At 35.5% G+C, this 23,340-nt stretch overlaps 2 protein-coding genes across 2 annotated transcripts; one reads left to right on the top strand and one right to left on the bottom strand.

Annotated features, from left to right (window-relative positions):
• Positions 1 to 4,914: 4,914 nt before the first annotated feature.
• Positions 4,915 to 19,842, top strand: LOC132295064 (peptidyl-prolyl cis-trans isomerase FKBP42-like). Its single transcript, XM_059793140.1, has 8 exons — positions 4,915 to 5,119; positions 5,609 to 5,683; positions 12,111 to 12,293; positions 15,532 to 15,621; positions 17,387 to 17,571; positions 17,687 to 17,809; positions 17,922 to 18,074; positions 19,201 to 19,842. The coding sequence occupies exons 2-8, from the start codon at positions 5,647 to 5,649 to the stop codon at positions 19,525 to 19,527; spliced, it is 1,098 nt and encodes a 365-aa protein (XP_059649123.1). The 5' UTR covers positions 4,915 to 5,119; positions 5,609 to 5,646; the 3' UTR covers positions 19,528 to 19,842.
• An 868-nt stretch (positions 19,843 to 20,710) lies between these two features.
• Positions 20,711 to 21,550, bottom strand: LOC132295065 (uncharacterized). Its single transcript, XM_059793141.1, has one exon. The coding sequence runs from the start codon at positions 21,394 to 21,396 to the stop codon at positions 21,028 to 21,030; it is 369 nt and encodes a 122-aa protein (XP_059649124.1). The 5' UTR covers positions 21,397 to 21,550; the 3' UTR covers positions 20,711 to 21,027.
• Positions 21,551 to 23,340: the final 1,790 nt, after the last annotated feature.

Raw genomic sequence — 23,340 nt, 5'->3', positions numbered from 1 at the left:
GGAGTTTTCTTTCCAATATAGCGTGAAAATTACAAAGAAAAATCAACATACAAAATTTATATGTTGAATTTTTTATTCTAAATGATTTGCCTTTTCGGAATAATCGAGCCAATTAGAAATTTATGGAACTTCATTTTTGGTGAAGGTATGAGTTTTTTTAAGTTATGTGTTGCGTTCTTTAATAATTTAGACTAATCTATAACTGAATACTTTTACTACGTTTGTTTGTCAAGAAAATGGAGAGAAAATGAATTAAAAATTTCATTATGATGTCGATTGGGTAACCAGTATTTGAATAACTTCACTCCATTCAACCAAGAAGCGTGAATTAACACATTCAAATTTTGATTTTGTTTTCTCTTCCCACGTTTTACCAGCAATTTTAGTTTTGTTTAATCTCTAGTTCTATGATATTAGGACAAATCTTCGCAAGTACAAGTGCTAATTGTTAATTACTTTATTTCTCTAATTCTCACTACACTCAAGCTACACTCAAGTTGCATGAGTTTTGTCACTGCAATTGCATGAAACATAACGATGATAAATCTATGACAACCAATATATATATATATATATATTGGAATAAAAATAAATAAATAAATGAGAATCTAAATGGAGTCGTCATGATTTGTGAATGATCGTTGGTCATATATATAATATAAAGTTGTCTTACTTAAATATAAATTATTCATATTCCACATATTAATTTACTTTATGGATTATCAATTATCTATATTTGTTTTATTTTCAATGTGAATATTATACATTGTAAATTGATATATGGGAGGAAATTAAATTTAGATTAGAATAATCCAAAATTTGGTTTCCTATCCTTCTCCCCTGCCTTCTCGACAACCAAAAAGTACGAACCGAGGAAAATTAAAAAGGAAAAATCAGCATACAAAATTTATATGTTGAATTTTTTATTCTAAATGATTTGTCTTTTCCAGTATAATGATATACTGTGCAGAAATAAGTGTGATTTTTAGAGGGAGAGTTAGGGTTTATGAAGAGGAAAAGAGAGAAAGAAATGGTGAGTACCTGAAAATACAACCGCAAGACAGGGACGAATTGATGCCTGAAAAACTCAATACCCAGTATGCTATTTTGAGATACACCGTGACGAGAGAGGGAGATGGCGTACGGTGACGGTGACGAGGGAGGGAGGCTCTAAAGTTTGTTTTCTTTTGTTTGTTTTTTTGGTAGGGATGCGGCAGAAAGCTAGGATATTTTATTTTCCTTTTTTGCCTTTTTCTTTTTTACTTTCTACTTTTTTTTTTTTAACTTCGTTCATTTTTCCATTGGAGTCTACAGTTACCAATTTAAAACAAAAACAATTTCTTTTTTCACTATAGCATGGGTACAGCACGACCAGTTTACAGCGGAGAATCCCAGTCCGTGTCACTAACCTAAATAAGAGATCTCTATCATTACTCCTTATAATTTGGTAAGATAAGAATAAATTGATTCAATATATAACCTTATAATTTGGTAAGATAAGATATATATCCTGGATTTTTAGTGTTATATTGAATCTTATCTTATTGTTTATATATCCTGAACGAGAACAACTAATAGCAATATCATCACTAGTTTTTTGAATTGGAAGGCATAAAACATCGACATTACCTTGCTTATATATCCTGAATTTTTAAATTGGAAGGCATAAAACATCACTAGTTTTTTGAATTGGAAGGCATAAAACATCGACATTATCTTGCTTATATATCCTGAATTTTTAGTCTTATATTGAATCTTATTTTTCCTTTGGGTAGGTTATATATTGAATCTTACTGATTTTGCTAATATATTCAAATTTGGATTATTTTGACCCCGATACTGATACCCGTATCCCACCTTTTCTCCACTTATTTTTTTCCTAAAATGAAAATTAATTACCTTAAAAAACACATTCACACTCCACAATTATCACAAAATAAGTAATAAAAAAACACACCTTTTTTTTTGTTGTTGGAATTTATCACTTCAATTAGGTAATATTAACCAACAGGCCTGTGTCCTAGGCTCCTATTTCTCAAAGGGAGGTCAGGGGTTCGAACTTCCATGAAGGCATGTGTGTCTGTTCCAACTAGGAAAAAAATTAGGTAATATTAAAAATTCAAATTTGATCCTACTAATTTTCACCAAGGATCTTGTAATCCAATAGTATCTCTTCTATCTCCCCAAGTGGATGGTTGAAAGTTCGAATTTCCACAGGAGCACTTGAGTTTCTTACTATTGAAAAAAAAAAAACCTACTAATTTTCAACCCGACCCGATTAGAGGCCCTAACGGCTGGACTTGGAGTTTGGTGTAATGTTTATGATACATATATATAAATATATATATGTGTATAATGTTTAAAAAAAAAGATATTTTAACTTTTTGGAGGGGGGCCCACCATCGCCATTTTAGTGGTCATGGGACCATGTTTGGTCTCATATTCATTCTCTCACCCGTAAGCTTTCTCTCACTCTCTCATTCTTGGTTTTTTCTTTTTTCTTTTCTCCACCAAATTCAATCCTTGATTACTTCTTCATCCATTGGAATTTTTGGATGCTGTTTGCGGCAAATCGAAGAGCACGGCGAGATCTACTCATTGATACAAGCAATTCATCATTTGGTGCACTCTAGGGATTTCGAATTTTTGGACCCATTTGAAAATTTATCATTTTTGGAGGTAGGGGTGCTCTAATTTATGTTTTCTTTGATCTTTTGTAAATTTCCCCTCTAATTTGATTCTAAGCATGTTCAATTTTAACAATTTGGTCTATGTTGTTGTGATTGTATGTAATTAAGTTGATGGATGTACTTTATACGTTAATTGAACTTATAATTATGATCATATATTTGGTGGTGAAAATACATGCTTAGTATCGACATTTTAGATGCTTCCTTGATTTTTAATTGTTAAGAAAAGTGATATAAAAATCATGAAAATAAATGTCAGGATTTTCCTTAATAATGGATCATGATGTAGATGGAATATATGGAATTTATTGTAAATTTTCTTGAGAAATTGCCATGATGCTAGATATATGATATGTATCTCTATGTGTGTTATGTGTAAATAATATATGTGTATATAATTTGTTGATTGGATATGGAAAGCATGTTTTTGTGATTATGTCCTTATTTAATATGTGTAATTGTAGAAATTTTGTTGACTTAAAGCATGCTATAAAATCATGAGAAAATTCTTCTTCAGTATGAAATGTTATTAAGGTTTGATGATGTGAAAGTTATGGTAATTTGTGAAGCATGAAGCATTCATGCATCCACTGGGAGAGAAAAAAAGGGAAAAATATATTTTTAAAAAAACCAATGAAATTGTTTTGGGGAAACGTTTTTTTTAAGTGTTTGTGAAAACCGGACGCCTAGGAGGCGCCTAGTGGTCCGTGGTATTAGTGTGGTCTAAAATGGAGTATGGTTTAGCTAACTAGGCTGGATGCGACGCCTTGGAGGTGCTTTGTGGTCATGGATAGTTAGTCAACCCTCCATTCGTGACGCCTTGGAGGTGCCTTGGGTCGGATTACACTACGGTTTGGAAGTTGAAACGGTTGTGTTTCGGAAATGGGGAGCGACGTTGCATTGCATTGGCATACATTGTATATTTGATGGTTAGACGACTTGTGTACGTATTTGTTGATTATTATCGTTACTGTGCTTGTTTTTCCCGAGATATAATCCCGTTCTCTCGTATCCTATTCATTGTATGGATTCACAGGATCGTAAGAGGTGTGTCTTAGACGATTCCTACTGAGCTTTATGCTCACCCCATCATTTTAACATTTTTTAGGTCATGGGAAGGAAGTGGCGAATGACGTTTCTCCATAGGTTTGAAGGGGTTAGTGAACTGTTTTATTATCTTTTATATTTGTGAGTTCATTTGTTTTGTATAAGTTTTGGGATAGCACGTACATTATGTATTTGCCTTAGAACTTACCATAGTGCCTTTAGACTACCTTGGGTTCAGGTAAGAACCCGGTTAGCTATTTGAACCCTCGGGTTTGGATCGTTACATTTAGTGTCAGTTTGGTGCAATGGAAAAGGGTGGAAAGGGAAAGGAAGGTGATGGAGGGAGATTAAAATTTTGTGTTTGGCAAAAATTGTTGGAAAGAATGGGAAGGGTTTGGAAGGTTATGTCAAAGTTTTAACAGTGTTTTTCTTAACTCCCAAAAATGGGAGGAAATGGAAGGAAAGTGAAGGCAATGATTAATGGAGGAGTTGTGATTCCAATTTTACCCTCAAGAATACATAAATTTGCAAAACAATATACATACAAGGTAGCAGTTGCAGAGAGAGTGAAAGATGGCCGGTGATTAAAGCTTGCGAACGGCGAACTCGAACTGGAACAACGGCGATGGAAACTGAAAGATATGGGTTTTGATTTTTTGAACAATTTGAAAATTTCTGAACAGCGGTGATGGAACCCGAACTGGGTTTTGAACTTTTGATTCTTGCAGACAGATATGGGTTTTGAACTTCTGCAGAGAGAGAGAGAGAGCAAGTTCAGATTTGAGAACGAGAATAGAGATGGAGCTTGGAGGCGAGATTGGGGAGGCTGAAATGATTTGCCCTAAAATGATTTGTCCTATAATAGAGATGGAGGGAGATGAGGCTGAAATGATTTGCCCTATGTTTTTTTTTTTTTTTTTTCTTTTCTTGTGGCCGTAGGAGACATATATATATATATATATATATATATATATATGTTAAAGTATAAAATGGAAATAATAGTCAATTTATTAAAATAATTTCATTTCCTTTCTTTCCCTTCTTTTTCCCAAACATGATTATTATCTTTTCCTTTCTTTTCCTTCATTAATCAATTAAACACAATACAAAATTAAAATTATCATTCCCTTTCCTTCTCCTTAGTGACTAATATTATCCTTTCCCTTCAAACTCACCCTTCCAAACATGGCCTTAGGATGATTGGTTAATCGCTTGTACCTTTAGCTGCCAATAGAGAGCCGTGCTCTGTCCCTTTTTCAATCAAACGTACCACACTCTCCCTCTCTAGAATCTTATTTGATAATCCATTGCAAGAACATCTATTACAAATGTACATCAACGAGTAGAATCACTCAAAACCGAGTCCCGAAGATCAATTACCAGTAAGTAAACTCAGCATTGATTGTCCAGAGCTTCAATTTTCTTTATTCTTTCAAAATCCTCTTTATTATGTTATTATATAGAGATGGATTGTCGTGTTTATGTTAGCGATTTTGATGTGTTTTCAATCTCAAACTTTGTTTGGTTGCTGGGAAAATGATGCAAAATGAAAATAAAAGACGCTACAAACTAAGAAAAATAAAGGAATCTCGGGGTTTTCCGTGTTTCTGATTCCCAACTAAAATGAGCCAAATTGTTGTAAAAGCGCCCCCAAAACATAAATTATATTCATTTTCTTTCCTAGCATTGTATCAGCAGCCAAACAGGGCTCAAATCAACACAATGATTTTATTTTCTCAAATGAAATATTTGTGATTATACAGTATCTCCCAAAAGTTAATCTTCTTCTCTCTTTTTTTTACCCATTTTGTCTACATTTCATTTTATTCATCTTTTGTTTCTTAAAATATACGAATTGGGGTCTTGTGCAGAATATTTGGGAGGATCGTTTGGGTTGCAGATCTGGAAAATGGAGGAAGTCCAGGAGAAGCAAAGTCAATCACTTGGTAATTCATCAGATTCTGACATTCTTTGGGCCTGTAAAGTATTATTTTAAAATTTATTATTTTTTACTTCAGAAAATTAAAAAATTGGGTTTGTCTTTGTCTTGCATATATGTCAATTAGAATGCATAAATTGGACATTCATTTTGCTAATAATTTGGAAAATATAGGTAGTAGTACAATCATCGGTTAATCGGATGCATTATTTTGCAGATTCTGATCAAAATCCACATTTTAGAAAATTTAATACACTTCAACTATTTGAGAACTATAATATTTAGGATATGGAATTCAGCTCCAAAATGAGATGGTGGGAGATCTATGTGTGCCGAATCAAATGTTAGTAGGTGACAGCTGCATTGTAATTGCGAATTAATGCAAAGATCAGGGATTATGAGATTGTATAATCATATTATTAGTATATATGAAGAATGAAAAACAGAAGCAAAAACCATAGGTAAGTAATCAGTTTAAACTATTATATTAGGCAATTGCATTAATGTGATAATCAATTACTAGTGATCATGTTAATTACCAAAATGTTCAAAACCATTAAATGGAAGAATGAGAATATTATTATCGTTAGCGATGTATTAATCAAAATAAGGATGTTATTAACAACCATTAGATAGGTTGTAACTTTAAGATTTAAATCCTTCAACATGCCCCTTCACAAGTGACCTTTTGGTCCAACACATATTTCCATTTTTAACTATCAAGGAGACCTGAGGTACGAACACATGACATTGCCTGCTCTGATACCATCTTAACCACCATCTGCTTTGATAGCTCACCCTCTTGAATAGTGTAAGCTTTTAGAGTAGATGGTGGTTAACAGATGTGAATAGAGAAAATCTGATGTAACACGCAACTAGTGCTATAGCACAAGTATACAAGGGGACAAATTAAAGAATAAACTGCATAATGATATTATTTTGCTCTTAATTAACTTTTTGCATTATCATTGATCCTTCATTTAAACTTAGTTAGTGAGTTGTGATGACTGATGATTGATATTTACATTTTAGTTGATTTTCAATTTCCATCAAATATATTCACAATCATGAATTAATAGAAAGTAAAATAGAGTACATACACACGAAATTTTATGTGGAAAACCCAATAGGAAAAAACAACGGTACCTAGTCAGCTAGTCTAGAGACACACAGTCCTATATTTGAGTAAGAGAGTACAACAAGGTTAACAATTCCCACACCTTAGAACCCTTAGTTACCTGAACACACAAATCAATTCTCCAAACCCTCCTCAAATCTCTAGGTATACGATCCATCATTTACATACTTCACTCCTCACGAATCTGCTTCTCCAATGATTGCCCATCCTTTTTCCTCGGACAATTGGTCAGTTGATATTGATTGGACTGTTGAATTTCTACTTCATGAACACTCAATCACGTGTGGTGTAATCTATGGAAATCCTAGATTGAGTGATTTAGGAATTCTAATCTCAGAAGGATTTTATCTCTGTAGATGATTAGAGACTTCAAAATCATACCTAGACTGACTTTAATCCCATATTTAAAGTCAATAGGTAGTAGCCCCTATGTTTTGGTAAGTAGAAAAGTTTTTGAGTGAGTTTTAAAAAATACAAGTCTGTTAGGTTCGATTGATCGGCCCTTTGATTGAAACCTACTGGACACCCCTCGATCTATTGCGCTTTGATCGAGGCATACTAGTTTTCAAAATAATGTTTTGACTTGAACTCAATCAATTGATGCCTACTGGACAACTATCAATCGATCGACCCTTCAATCGACGCCTGTCTCAATTCAAAATACAGTTTAAAAAAATGTGAAAATCATTAACTTTGAAAAGTCATTTTTCAAAAATAATTAGCCAATCAAGACCAAACCAGGTCAATGTAAGTTCTTCTAAGGTCAATTACTTGTGCCCTAGATATGTATTGGAAGAAGCAGTACCTCTCCAAGGGGGGCAGGGTCACTCTGATTAAGAGTACTTTTTCTTGCCTCCCCACGTATTTCATATCTCTCTTTCAGATTCCTTCTTCTGTGGCTGAGAGAATTGAAAGATTGCAACGCAATTTTCTTTGGGGGGGAAGAGGCGAAGAGTTCAAGTTTCATTTGGTTCGTTGGGATCAAGTTTGTTGCCCGATTCGGAGTGGAGGTTTGGGTATTAGGAGATTGCAACCTTTCAACAAGGCTCTCCTTGGGAAATGGCTTTGGAGGTTTGGGGTTGAGAGGAGTTGGCTTTGGAGGAGGGTTATTGCGCTCAAATTTGGAGAGAGTTTTGGAGGATGGTGTTCTCTTGAGGTGCGTGGTCCTAGAGGGGTGGGGGTGTGGTCTTTCATCCGGAAGGGGTGGGATGAGTTCAGTAAACATGTTCGTTTTCGGATTCGAGATGGGAGGAGGATCAGATTTTGGGAGGATCTTTGGTGTGGAGAGCATCCTCTTGCTCTTGCTTTCCCTCGGCTCTTCAGGATTGCTTCTCATAGACAGGCTATGGTGGTTGACTGTTATCATCTTGATAACGAGAGACTGACTTGGGATGTTCAGTTTAGGAGGCATTTTCAGAATTGGGAGATTAAGGAGGTCACTTGCTTTTTGGATTTGTTGTACCGCCAGGTGATTACAGTTGGGGATTCGGATTGTTGGCTTTGGGATCCTAACTCTAAAGGCCGTTTTGAGGTTCGGTCCTTTTTCAGGTGTCTTTCGCTTGGCTTTGGAGGCCTTTTCCCTTGGAAGTCTATTTGGCGGTCTAAGGCTCCTCTCAAGGTGGCCTTCTTTGCTTGGACCTCTGTCTGGTAAGATTCGTACTCAAGATAACTTGAGAAGAAGGAATTAGGTGGTGGTTAATCGATGTTGCTTGTGTCGGAGTGATGAGGAGACTGTGGATCATCTTCTGTTACATTGCCGCTTGGCTAGGGAGTGTTGGGATTTATTGCTTGGTTTGTTTGGGATCCCTTGGGTCATGCCTCGCTCCTCTAGGGGGTTGATTGAGGCTTGGAGAGGTTTCTCAGTGGGGGCTCTCATTCAGGATGCTTGGAGGGTTGCTCCTATTTGTATTTGGTGGTGTATTTGGCTTGAGAGAAATCGACGCTATTTCGATGGAAAGGAGAAGCCTTCCTCTATGCTCAAGTTTTCTATTATTTCCACCCTCTTTTGTTGGGTTTCCGGGAGAGATTATAGATCTATTGAGGAGATTGTTGTTTTATTGGCCTCTTTGAAGGCTTGAGTCGCTTTTTGGCGTTTCGTTTGTATTTGGGTTTCGCTCCCCTTCTGAGCGCTTTCTTTATAATTTTTACTTATCAAAAAAAAAAAAAAAAAAAAACACACAAAAGATATGTGATTGAAGATGCAAATTTCATGCCATGTTCCTTTGCACTTTTGTGTCTACCTTGTCTTTAACAGATGTTGTTGAACAACTCTAGACACTTCAACATATTTTTGAGTAGGAATTTGTCAACACATGACTCATATACATAACATAAGCAATTAGTACCATCATCATAATCACAGGCCAATTAATGAAGGCAAAAGTAGGAGAAAAAATAAAGAGAAACTCCAGCTTTTGTAATAGGTAGTAGATGAGTTATCATGGATTGGGATTATAATATGACTAGGTCAACCTGAAAGCAACCCTCTAAAAATTCATGTCCGATGCCTGCCATAAATGTTCACCAATTCTAGTTGTTTGTAAAGAAACCTACTTTATTGGCTATGCTTCTGCATGCATTTTTAACTATGCAACCAACTAGTGGGTAGCAAAACCAAATTCAATTTTGAAGTTTCATTAATCTATTAGGGATTTGGCTATATAAGAGAGCCAAATATGATTCAACATTAGCTATTCGCCTATCTTTCAAAGCACATAAGTAATCCCAATTAAAAGGTTACCATGTCAGCCCACTCTACATTGCAAAACAAAGTTACCACTTACCCTTAGTAACACAAGTTATAGATTCTAATCTCTTATGAAAATTCCACATCAGAATCTACCTGTATAACAACATTCGCTTTTCAATTTGAATTTTTCAGTTCTCTTGTAGCATTTTTAAAACCTTCCTCGTAGGGATGAAAAAGAAGCCTGACGACTTGTCCCAATCCAAGCACATCAGGCCACTGTTGACGGCCCAACCCTAAAAGCTCGACGGGTGGGCAAAGGCTAGGTTATTTGAAGTCTGGCCTAGAAAGGGCCCTTGAGCAGCCTGTAAAATTAATAAGATTTAAGTCATGACTAGTGGGATCCGAACCAGTGACCTCCTGGTTGGAAATCAAATGCTTCACCGTTGAACCATGGATCAAATTTATTTGTATTCTTCTATAGTTATAGGCATATATACAAACACGTAAAGCATTGCATACCAAGACAAAAAAAAATGGAAACACATACATTCATATATATATGTAACATATGTCTTAGAATATATATATTTTATATATATTCATCCAAGACATATGTGGCTATACATTCCATATATATATATATATATATATATATATATAATCTTAGGCCTGGGCCTGAAGTTTTAGTCTGGCTTGGTCCATTTTTCATCTCCACTTACTGGCGTATTATTTGCACAACTTTTTTCTTGCTTCTTCGTTCAAACATCATTTTACTTCCATTTAATTTTAAAAAAGGCATTATAATATATCTTTACAACCAATTTGAAATGTAAGGTTGCAATGAGTGATTTTTGTTCCCTTCTTTTTTCTCGTCTCCTATTTTTGTTTTTTGTTTTTGTGTTTGTTGAGATTTCTACCTTTGTACTCTAACAACAACAACAAGAATTGTACTTATAATAACTTACTTATCAAAAAAAAAGAAAAAAAAAAGAATTGTACTTATAATAAACAAATAAGCGAATAAGTAAATAATTAAGATCAACAGTTAAAAGAACAATAACATTAAAATATTTTCATCATCAGCTTTCTTTTATATAACTAAAAGACTCTTAAAAATTTGATAAGTCGGGAATACAAAGAAGTTACCTATTTAGAAAAAAGGATTTATTGAGTTGGGTTTAGACATTATGATATGGGAATTAATAGCCAAATTAAAAGAATAATCAATCAATTAAATGAACATTCATAATCAATAACATATTCAAGGAGATAAAGCTGCAAGTAAATCAGAAAACTATCCACTATGAATGAGAACAATCAGAAACCTGTCCACTATGAATGAGAACACGTGCAGCATCCCTTTGAGTCAATATTCTACCTTATATCAGTTGCTAGCTGGCATCTCTTTGATATATACTGGTCTGACCTCTACCTTGAAGTCACAACACCGCTGCTATCCACATCACACTCACACCATTATACCACCATACAATCAATCTTCTCTCCACAGGATTCTCAATCAAGCATATGCTGCATATCCACAAATCTTTTGTTCACTGTGTTGGTATTATTGTTGTCTAGTTGTTCTAAAGCATCAACAATCATAAACCAAGAATAACCATTGAACTCACACACACGAAGTGATTAATCACTCAATTGTCACTGAAGGTGTGAAAAAAAAAAAAAAAAAAAAAAGGTCTAAAAAACTTTCTTATATTTTTCTCTCAAAGAAGAGCTTAGAAGAATGTGGTTTAGCTTATATCTCACGGAGTTTTCTCTAAGTCTCGAGTATAAAAAGTTATATGCCAAGCAGACTTCATGTGCATCTTTTTAAGTTCAGAAAACTTAAGTTGAAAATCAATTGAGCGTGACTTTTGATTTTTAGAAACTGAATTTATGAAATCTGGGTTGGTGCTCAAACTTCAAACATTGGTTCTTTATATACTTGCGCTCATCTCTTGAGCATCAGTCTTGGGTCACTAGATAACCCTAAATCGATGTCACCTGTTGAGTATTGGTGCTCAATCTGCTGGAATGTTGAGCATCAGCGCTCGAGCTACTTGAATGTTCAGCATCAGTGCTCAACTACCTGAAAACACACTAAAGATTCCAGTTTTGACTAAAATATATTCTTAGCAATTCAAATCAAATTTGAATTATGTTTCCAAAAATCTTAATTTTCCAATTTTATAAAACTTCTTGATAAACTTTTGGCAAGATTAATCTTAATCTAGTGTCCATGCATGTCAATAGTAATTTATTCACATATTGTGTGGTCCAGCCTCAGGTCAATTAGACTGTCGATCTCTATAAATTTGCAATCACCATTTGATCTTCATGAAATCTTCTGAATCTTCAATCGCATTTCCAATTGTAATGATAAAATAAAAATACCCATAACCAAGAATAAATGGGTTTCATTTGATGCCTTCTTTATAGTATGTGATACTCATCTAAGAAAAGAAGTTATGGGTTTCATTTGCTGTTTGATTGAGAAGCTTCCTGAATGCAGTGGCTGTGGGGTAACGCTCATGCTGAGATTGCCTTATGGTAGCTTCTTGCCTAAGAATTATTGCGGAAATTAATAATGTCCTCAGTTTTTCGCAGGTCAGGATGGTGAAAATGAAATCATTGCTGAAAGTGCTTCATATGTGGACGGAGAACCTCCTCAAGATGGTAGTGGCCCCCCAAAAGTTGATTCCGAAGTGGAAATTCTTCAGGAGAAAGTTATAAAGCAAACTATCAAGGAAGGTCATGGTCAGAAGCCATCCATATATTCAACATGCTTCTGTAAGTCCATTATGTGGCTCATTACTAAATTGTTAACACATTTTCTTGTGATTGTTGAATTCTCTTTGCTCTTGACTATTTGCTGATATTATAATATTAATGTTGACAACTATCTACTCTAATAGCTTAAGCTGTTAGAGAGGGTGTAACTTTAATATTTAAATCCTTCAACACACCCCCTCACGTGTGGCCTTCTTTTGGTCCAACACGTGTTTCAATTAATTAATAGGATGATGGTGAGATTTGAACACAGGACCTTACCTACTCTTATACAATGTTAACAATCATCTACTCTAAAAGCTTAAGCTGTTAGAGAGATTGTAATTTAATATTTCTTGCCCTTTCTCCCCTTCCTTTTGTTCCCATTGCAGTCCCTGATGTCTATGATTGATGACTGAAAGTTGGATTATTTAGTAGCACATTTTACATAGTATCTTCTTCTTTTTTTTAAAAAAAAAAAAAAAAAAAATGTTTTAGTCGTAATACTCTTTTTGATAAGGTTGTATAAAAAGCACTCAAATGAGGAGAGTAGGCCCAAACAGAAAACAGGGACAAAATAGGGCCCCTATAATTACTTGAACTGTCCAAAAAATCAACTATCTACCCCCATGGATTTACAATTTCTTCTAAAAACCCAGTAAGAAAGAGAACTAACGATAAAAATCAGTTCCCCAATAGGAGTCTTCTTCCCATCAAAGGATCACTTATTCCGTTATTTCCACAAGCACCATCAAACGCACAAATGCGCTACCCTCTAAAAGTCACGGGCTTGGGGACCCACTGTACACCCTCTCCAAGCCTCAATCAAGCCAAGCGTGGATTGTGCCATAACCCACTGAACACCAAGTAAAGACAAAAGCATTCCCAACTGTTCCTTAGCCACAGGGCAATGCAGCAAATGATGATTCACCGACTCTTCATCCCTCTTGCACATACAACACCAGTTCACTACAATCTGTCTCCTTCTCCTCAGATTATCCAAAGTCGGAGTTCTCCCCAAAGTAGCCGTCCAAGCAAAGAAGACCACCTTGAGGGAGGCGTTCGTGCGCCAAATGGATTTCCATGGGAAAGGAAGCCTTGGGCCACCCGCAAGGGCCCTGTAAAGTGAACGCACATCAAACCTCCCCCGAGAAAAAAGTACCCACACTCAGGAGAAGTTAACAGAATCACCCACTACCTCTTGGTGATACAACATCTCCAAAAACCTCAAAACGTCATCCAATTCCCAGTCTTGAAAATGCGTTAAGAAATGGACATCCCATGTGGTCCTCTTGCTATAAAGCCGATAGCAGTCGACCACAAAAACATGCCTAGCTGTAGCGATCTGGAAGAGATTAGGGAAGATGCAATCCAATGACCAGTTACCACACCAGATAGTCTCCCAGAAACGAATGCCCTTACCGTCCCTGGCTTTGAATCCAAGATGTTTGGATAGTTCATCCCACTCCTTCCAAATGAACTTCCACACACCCACTCCACCAGGGATCCTCACCTCGCACGAACACCAACCTCCCTTCTCCTCACCAAATCTGCTAGCAATGCCTTTCCTCCACAATCTCTGCCTCTTCTCATCAAATCTCCATAACCACTTCCCTAAGAGAGCCTAGTTAAATGGCTTTCAACCTCCGAATCCCCAAGCCTTTAGACTAAATTGGCCTGCAAACTTGATCCCAGCAAATAAGATGGCATTTGAATTCCTCCCCCATACCACCCCACAAAAAGTTCCGCTGAAGCCTCCCAAGTGACCTCTGCACAGCGGCGGGAATTTGAAAAAGAGAAAGGAAGTAGGTAGGAAGGCTTGACAACATGCTCTTCATAAGGGTGACCCTCCCGCCCTTAGAAAGGTACAGTAGTAAGGAAGACTAGAAATACTCCAATCACCATCGGAGCCTAGATTTCTGAAGGGAAATCTGGGAAAATCCTGAAGAGAAGTTTATAAATTTATAATAACTCAAATTGATATTGATTTTGACTTGGTTACAACTGATAAAGAGGGCTGTCCCTTTTATAAAACTACTATTAATGAAACTTGACTTTTCCTATAATGACTTTTGGAATCCCCACACAACATCATTTACCACTTTCCTAATTAAATTCTAGTAATTCCAAAGCTTAGTAAAACAAAAATGACTCTTTGATTTTTTCACAAAAATGACTCTTTGATTTTTTCTTCAAGGCACTTTCCAAAGCACCATTAATGATTTGCATCAATTTTTGACTTGAAGTGCATGTTGACTAAGTGGGTTGCTGGATTCAGAGGGGTTCAAAATCGCCAGCCTAAGGAGACTGCCGCTGCCGCTGGTGGTTTCCGGCACTACCTCCTCACTTTCCACCAACCTCAACAGCAATTCTCACTTCTCTCCCTACTTCCGAGCCCATCTGGGTACCTCCATTTGTTGTCGCAGCAGCGGCCGTTAGCTCTGCCATCAACCTCTGGCGGCGGTGGTGGTGGGTCGCAGTGAGTTGGAATTGTGTGCACAGCGAGAGAAAGGAGGGAAGGAGGTAGAGCGAAGACGAAGAGATTAGGGCTGTAGATTGATTTATTCTGTATTTTGTGCGGGTTGTTAGGGGGGTACCTACTTACAACCCGCACATTATCCTATTTTCTCCGACTGACCTGTCACCTTTTAGTGGCCCATTTAGTTAAATCACTCACCCAATAGCCATTAATTAGCGGGCAGCTTTTGGCGGGTTGACGGGTTTGAGTAATTTTTGCCAGCCTTTATATGGACAATGTAAATTATTGAAAATATGAATGAATTTGATATTTTTATGTTCTTAGCATAACAATTACTCCTTACCTATAAAATTACCAAAAATACCTTGGTTGAAGAAAATCAGATTCTTCTAATCAGAAGGTCCTAAAAGACTAGCGAGCTCAACCAAATACTACTGAAAACAGTTTTTCTAACATGTAACATGAATGGCAGGTCTGTTTGTTCATGGGACCCAAAAGGCTTTTTCCCTTTTCCTCCTAGCATAGTCTTGTATGGCTGATTTTCACCATTTCTCTGGTAATCAAAGTGAATGCTGTCTTCCTCATCCTTAAGTTTGCATTTCCTATTTTTGCATTTGTTCTTTATGATATCACCAAGTGCTTGAACTTCTAACAGTGGAAAAAAAGGTTACATGTTCCTGGTTAGGGAATTATGGTTTATTCTATCTCGTGGGAGGTTATGAAGAAATGTTATTTAATCAAGTATTCTGTACGTTAGAATAACAGTGTTTCTTGTAATAGTACATTACAAGGCGTGGACTGAAAGCACCCAGCACAATTTTGAAGACACGTGGAATGAAAAACGACCAATCGAATTGGTGTTAGGAAAAGGTATCTGCCTAGTTGATACTTACTTCTGAGCATTTTGAGTTTGGTACCTAAAATTTTGTTTATAAAACATAAGGATCCTGGAGTAACCTAATTTCAGTTACCTCATTCTATCCTGCAAGCATTTAATATTTGTGGCGACTGGTTTAAGTAAAAATTAAAGGGTAAAGTACAGCCACACCCCCTCGAGTTTGGCAAAAGGACAGACAGGTGAAAGTTACCTATTTTTTGGACAATGACACCCCTTCAAGTTTGGAAAATGGACAAAGAGACCCTGACAATGGTGAATTGACTTTAATTACCCTTTCATATAAAATTGATATTTTAATTGACTTAAATACCCTTGGATCACACCCAAACCCACACCCAAACCCAAACCCAAACCCTTTCTCTCTGGATGTATGCCTGTGTATATACACACACACGTGTATATACACACACTACATAATCCCTGTGTAAAGAACCCATCAGCCGCCGCCGCCTCCGCCTCCGCCTCAAACTTGGATAAAATTCATCCCTATATCACTTAAGTTGACCTGTATTTCTGAAAAAAGAAAAAAAATTTAAACAAATTCTGGTGATCGAATCTAATCTATTGATTGGGATCGAAAACCAAAAGTGTGGATATAAATTGGAAAACAACTAATCACCCAATTGTGTACATATATGTGAAGTTGTCAACACATTTAACTTTTAATTGCTCTGAGAGGTATGAATCAAAATAATAAGGTAAATATAAATATATATATATAGATTATAAATATATTTTCATACATATTCCTATCTGAATGCTCTCCATAGCCAAATATCAAAGCACATCAGATCGTTCACAAGAATATATATATTCTTCTCGCGGAGGGAGTGCAAATCATACCATGTTACATGGGAAATCCAAAATGTAAAATTGGATTATATATATGTATATACAGATACATATATATACACACACATATATATGTATATACAGGTGGCAATGGTGTATGGACCCGCGGCCTTCATCCTTCAATTCAGTCGACTCAGAGAGCCTTAATCCTTCGAATCTGACCCAAATTTTGCAAAGATTGATACAGATATATGTACACACCCCCTTTCTGTCTCATTCACAACCCCTTTCTACAAATACAAACCTTGATTTGGCGGCAAAGGAGGGATCGGACGACCGGCTCGACTCGTCGTAGTCGTTGTTGGGGGTATGCGGTGGCGCCACTCCAGGAGAGCAGTGTGGGTAGGTGTGGAGGCAGCGGCTTCCCTGCCGGTGTTGGTGGTGGTGTTGTAATATGCCTGTATATATATATATATATATATATATATGTATGTATGTATGTATGTTAGCAGATAGAGAAAGGCATAGATGGTGTGATAGGAAGAGGGTGTGTTAAAAATAAAAAAAAATAGGAAGAGGAGAAGAGAAAAAAATGAATAAGGGGCTATTGTGTCATTTTGCAAGGTCTGATATTTTGTAATATATTGGAATTTAATATTAAGGGGTAATTTTGTCTTTTCATGTCTTAAGGCCTTGTTTGGATGAAATTTCATAAGAGGGAGTGTCATTGTCCAAAAAACGAATAACTTTCATTTGTCTGTCCTTTTGTCAAACCTCAGGGGGTGTGGCTGTACTTTACCCAAAATTAAATTATTGTCACATTTTTTGGAATTGATTTGAATTGTTGATATCCTTTTGGTTTGTATGGTGGTGTTTGATAGTCACACCTTCAGTGTAGTTTAATGTTGTGCATAACATGGAGTCACCATTACTCCTTTGCAACAGAGAAGAAAGAGTTGACGGGATTAGGTATTGGTGTGTCCAGCATGAAGTCTGGCGAACATTCCCTGCTTCGTGTGGGTTGGGAATTGGCTTATGGGAAAGAAGGAAGCTTTTCTTTCCCAAACATCCCTCCCATGGAAGATATTATGTATGAAGTTGAGCTTATTGGTTTTGATGAAACCAAAGAAGTAAGTTGTCCACATATACTGCATTTCAGACGAGTTTATTCATTTGTTCCCGAAATATTGTGGGTCGACTTTATTAGGGTACTTATAGCATGTCTTTGCGTAATGTGTATTGTAGGGGAAAGCTTGTGGTGACATGACTGTTGAGGAGAGGATTGGAGCAGCAGATAGAAGAAAGACGGATGGAAATGCTTTATTCAAGGAGGAAAAACTTGAGGAGGCTATGCAACAGTATGAAATGGTTACTAACTCACGTTCTTGATTTTCTTGTTCTATCATGCATTATTGGCATGAGTATGTAAGATTTTCTTCCCCTTCTCCTTACATATTGTAGTGGTTTTTGTTTGGATTAGGCGATAGCGTATATGGGAGATGACTTCATGTTCCAGTTGTTCGGTAAGTACCGGGACATGGCTTTGGCTGTAAAGAATCCCTGCCACCTTAACATGGCAGCATGCATGATAAAACTGGAGCGTTATGAAGAAGCCATTGGGCAGTGCAGCATTGTATGTATACAGTTCTATACGAATATTGCTTTCTCTTTTAAGTCTTTAACAACAGTGATGCAGAATGCATGAAAAACACTATGAGGCTTGCTTATTAGTCAGTTTTAAGGTTAACATACATCCTTGAAAGCTTCAAAAGTTACTTAAGAGTCCCTCTGATAACAAGTTCTAACTTCTGAAAATTTCTTCAATTTCAATTCAATGTCGACTTGCTTTAGACACACTATCCTTCCACTTTTTTGTAATTAATTACAAGTCATGATATTCTTCACCACAACTCCTATATTCATTTCTTTCATGTCTCATATTATTATGGTTTTCTATTTTTATTGAGCACAAGTTGTGAGCACATCTATCAATATTAATGATGTTGAGGCCTGAATCAAAACTATGACGGACATATTTTCTATTTTTGATTCTTGTTCAAAACTTTTTTTGCTTTATTCATGTTAGAGGATTTAAATATTAGTTTTACACCCTAGAGTAGATGGCGGTCATCATGATACCAGAGCAGGCAAGGTCCCAAGTTCAAGCCACATGTCACTCTCATAATTAATATTGAAACACGTGTTAGACCAAAAGAAGGCCACACGTGAGGGTGGCGCGTTAGAGGATTTTAATTATTAAAGTTGCACACTTTCTAACAGCTTAATCTTATAGAGTAGATGGTGGTCAACAATTCAGTTACCTTTTTCTTTTTTTGTGAATTTGTTGGCTCCTAGTACTTTTGACAATAGCAGCTGTTTGCACTACCCAAACTTCAGTTTTCTTTTCTTGTTATTCTGCAATTTCTGCTCTTTTGATGCCACAAAAGAACACAAACAATAGTCTTGATACCAGTTTGTGATTTTCACTGATATTTTAGAAATGAAAAGTCCATTTGGTCTTCACAGTTTTGCAGCTTCCCTTTATTTGCCAATTGACTTGAAGTTTGTCCTGCTTTTAGAGATTTAAGAAATGTTATATTTCAAATGAGTGCCATCTCTCTCTCTCTCTCTCTCTCTCTCTCTCTCATTTTTCGATCATATTATATTCCATTAGTTATTATTAGGCTAATATATAAATCTCTCTAAGAATGGTCGAATTTTCAGCATGACTATTATTTGATTTCCTACGTGATGTCTAGGTATTGGCAGAGGATGAAAACAATGTCAAAGCATTTTTCAGACGAGGAAAATCTAGGGCAGAACTTGGGCAGACAGATGCTGCACGAGAAGACTTTGTCAAGGCATGTAAATATGCTCATGAGGACAAAGCAGTTGCGAGGGAATTACGTTTACTTGCCGCACATGACAAGGCCCTATATCAAAAGCAAAAGGAGCTCTACAAAGGAATGTTTGAACCAAGACCTGAACCTAAACCCAAGCAAACCAGTTGGCTGATCCTGATTTGGCAATGGCTGCTTTCATTATTCTATCAACTTTTCAAGCGTGAAAGACACAAAGCTGATTAAAGTGAGCTTTGGAGTAAACAGGAGTGTCTAGTCAGAAATTTTATTTATTAAACAAAATGTTATGATATGCCGAAAATTCCTTTTCCAGTTGGGTTTCTATTTTTGGTTTGTGAAATCTCTTTTTTTTGATATAATTCGGCTCTAAGAAAGGAAGTCTATAAAAATAGACCTAGGCTATGGGTTGAAAAATAAGTCAGTTGAGTTGAGATTTGAGAGAGTTTTTGATAGGGTAGAGAGAGAGTTTTTGAGAAATTGAGTTCTTTTGTAAACACCTCTTTTATTTTATGTTTGTAAATTCTGATCTCTTTTCCTCTTTTCCTTGCTTGTTTTTGTTTGCCAAATAGTGAAGGTTACCAATAATTTCAGTTAACAGCTGAGCATAATTGCTGACTTGTCTTGAATTTATGCTATGTATGGCTCTCATGCTCATTCATTTCATTTTCTCATCCTAAACTGTGCTTGGTAGCAGATTGCTTATGAGGAAAATCTCCATGCTCAAGTCAAATTACAAAAAAAATTCAGGTTTATCGCGGCCCTTAATCCATTACGCGTGGATTAGAAATTTCGATGTCTCTTCTAGCCTTTTCCTTATCTTCTTCTTCTCTTTCGAGCTGATGTTTGATATGTCATTAAAACAGAATTTTTCCTGTTCCCTTTACATGTTTCGTTCCGGGAATTGCAAAACGAAACATGAGAAACAACAGGAATGCCATTTTATTTGTGTGAACGGTATAATTGCTCCTTCAATAGAGGTGACCAGTGAAGATTTGTTTTGGTCAGTCGAACAAAGATTTTAAGGTAATTGTGATCTCTTCTTGTTTAGCCATTTGCATACACTCTCATATGCTTCTGAAAATGAGTATTTTTGCGTCCTGTGGGTGATGAAATTATGCATCTTCCTGAAGTAACTCAATGGTTGCTGATTTAGAATGCTTAATCTGATTTTTCTTTATCAGAAAATTAAGGCATGATTTAAAATTTGCACCGGTAATGTATGTTGGTTTGTGTATTATATCTTGCAACAACCAAACTTTCACCCTTTTTTCCTTCCTAGTCATCATCAGAAGCGAGTTTCAATAGAAATACATATATATATTATTACTCTACATATAAAAATAATAATAAAATTGCATTTTTGGCTTAATCGTCCCTTTCTATGCACGCCCATTTGAGAAAAGAAAAATAAAATAAAAGGAAAAAAATAGATTTTATATCCCTTTTGTAACGAATCTTTTGTAATTCAAGGGAGTTTTATTGTTTCATATCAATCCTCCCAGATGTGTTGATTTTCCATTGTAATACATTGCTCCAGCACAAAGCAAACAACTTGTTTTACATAGCTAATTAAACATCCCCATAAAAAAATAAAAAGTAATTACAAAAAAAATAGACAAATATATATATATATATATGTAAATATATAGAGGAACCAATCTCTAGTCAACAACAGCTTCTGATTTCAGTCCCACAATACATCACCCCTTTATGGGTGAGACTGTCTCACCATGGTTGCTTGAGCAAGGAAGTCCATGCACAGTAAGCACAAACAATCTTCTGAGATATATATATATACACAGCAAAAGATAAGCTCATCAACACCAAGTCCTTCCAGTCACCCTTCTGCTTAGGACTCAGATTCTCCTTCAATGCATTCCCAAGCTTCTCAACGCCGACGAAAAGCCGTAGCAGAAGCTGCTTCTTGCCCTTCTCCTTCTCTTCCTCTGTTTCTGGGCTCGACCGATTGATCGGTACGCGGCTTTGGCAGGATACAGAGACGAGGAACCTTGGATTGGACTTCTTGTTGATGAGTTGTTGATGAGTTGAAGTGTTCTTGCTGTGGAAAGAATGACCAATTGAGAGAGCAGCCATTGCTGAATGTTGTAGATGGGGATCAGTTGTGATGGGTTAATTTGAGGAGGAGAGTTGGAGTGTTTGGTGAAGAAGATAAGCAATCACTTTGTCAGCATTTGAAGAAAATCTCTCTCATGGGACAACAGTGAATAACTTTTGTAAGCAATTGAATAAAAATATCTCTCATGGCACTACAATATATATATATATATATATATATATATATATATATATATATATACACACACCTTATATTTGTTTGTTATTATGAAGGAATGGATAAGGGTCCGGGTGTGGTCCTGGTTCAGGTCATGTGCCCTCACTTCTCTCTAAAAAGGATTTTTATATATATATATATATATATATATATATATATATATTTATTTATTTATTTATTTATTTATTTATTTATTTTAAAATCCTGGAGTCCTGGATTCAAGTGTTGTGATTACTTTGGTCTTACTTTGGTCTTTTTACGAGTAGTCTTCCCATCCCAAAATTGTTGGGTGTTTTGGGAATTTTAATTTTTTTTATGACAATTTGGTGAATTTCTAAGGGTATCATTGCTAAAAGACAAAAGAATAATTCATAATTAGTGTACAAATTAATGTAAAACTGATAGTTTAAGTACATTATGCAAAAAGTACATCTATTTTTTAAATGAAATATGTATTTTGAGAATTGGGACATTCAAAAATTAAAAAGATGGACAAGAATTTTAAGACGAAAGGTATATTTAGTGAGGATAAACTGACACCTCTATGGGTCGTGGTGGCATCTACCACATGTGAAATACGATTCAAACTCATATAGAATACGGCTAAATTATTGATATATATTTTTCTAGTTGGACATGATTGAAACACTTTCAAGCACAACACTTGATGATTTAGGGCTTGCTTGGTATACATTTTGTTTTGACCCGAAACAAAACAAATGTTTTTTTGTAGAGTGTTTTGAATAGTAATCGGAAGCATATTTTGTAATGTCTATTTGTTATAAAATTTTTGGAAGCAAAAATGTGGAAATAAATTTAGTAAAAAGGTGTTGCAAGTTTGAAAAATATAATGTTATGTTTAAAAATGTCATTTAAGATTTTTTTTTTTTTTATTTAAATTTTATTGTTCATCGCTGCAGCCTAAAAACACCAAATTGGTGTTTCGATTTTTTTACCAGTATTCATGAAATGTTCCGACACTGTGCAAAACAAAACATTTTTTATCAAATGCGTTTTCTTCACTGTTCACTGCTATAGTACCTGACAAAAACAAAAACACCAAAAACAAAACGTATACCAAATAGGCCCTTAGTAATTATATTTTTTTTATTAAAAAATGTGATTTCATATAATTTAAAATATATTATTGGTTAATAGAAATGTAATATAAAATTTTTAAAAACAAAACTAACAAAAATCTAACTCTACTAAGTTCCGAATCAGTAATTTTAATTTTAATTATATAGATAAAATGAGTAAAAATTATTATTATGATATATATATATATAATATTATTATTTGAATAAATTCCACTCACATCCTCTGAAGTTTGTCAATATTTCTACATAAATCCCTCTGTGTTTTATAATCCTACTTACTTCCCATATCATATCCAACTTAATAATAGTAGTGTATTATTTTACCTATTGCGCATGAATTATTTGCTATCATTTTAAGCAATAGAATAACTAAACTCACCTTCTATCAATTTTATGTTGTTGACATCATCTTCCTCAGGTGGCTAACGGTAGTGGAAAATCTATCACATGAACCAAAATCAAACTCAATGTACTAATTTTGTAATATTACCAATTTCACCTTCTTGCGTTGAACCTATAAAATATAAATTATTACATCATTGTGGATTTATAGGGGTAAATTTGATAATTCATTTGCTACTAATATAATAAAAATAATTATTTTACAAAGTTAGACTCTAAAAATGGACACTTATTCTTATTTTG

This window comes from Cornus florida, unplaced genomic scaffold, assembly GCF_030987335.1.
Source record: "Cornus florida cultivar Cherokee Brave unplaced genomic scaffold, ASM3098733v1 CherokeeBrave_3.0.0_Hap2_Chr02, whole genome shotgun sequence".
Classification (NCBI taxonomy): Eukaryota; Viridiplantae; Streptophyta; class Magnoliopsida; order Cornales; family Cornaceae; genus Cornus; species Cornus florida.
The sequence above is the reverse complement of the archived record's forward strand: the minus strand, read 5'-3'. Positions and strand labels throughout refer to the sequence as shown.

Excerpts from the sequence above, each read along its gene's own strand:
- LOC132295065 (XM_059793141.1), bottom strand. The coding sequence starts at position 21,396 with ATGGCTGCTCTCTCAATTGGTCATTCTTTCCACAGCAAGAACACTTCA.
- LOC132295064 (XM_059793140.1), top strand. The coding sequence starts at position 5,647 with ATGGAGGAAGTCCAGGAGAAGCAAAGTCAATCACTTG. Across the intron at positions 12,294-15,531 it reads CATATATTCAACATGCTTCT|TACATTACAAGGCGTGGACT; the intron begins GTAAGTCCATTA and ends TTCTTGTAATAG. Across the intron at positions 17,572-17,686 it reads GTTTTGATGAAACCAAAGAA|GGGAAAGCTTGTGGTGACAT; the intron begins GTAAGTTGTCCA and ends TGTGTATTGTAG.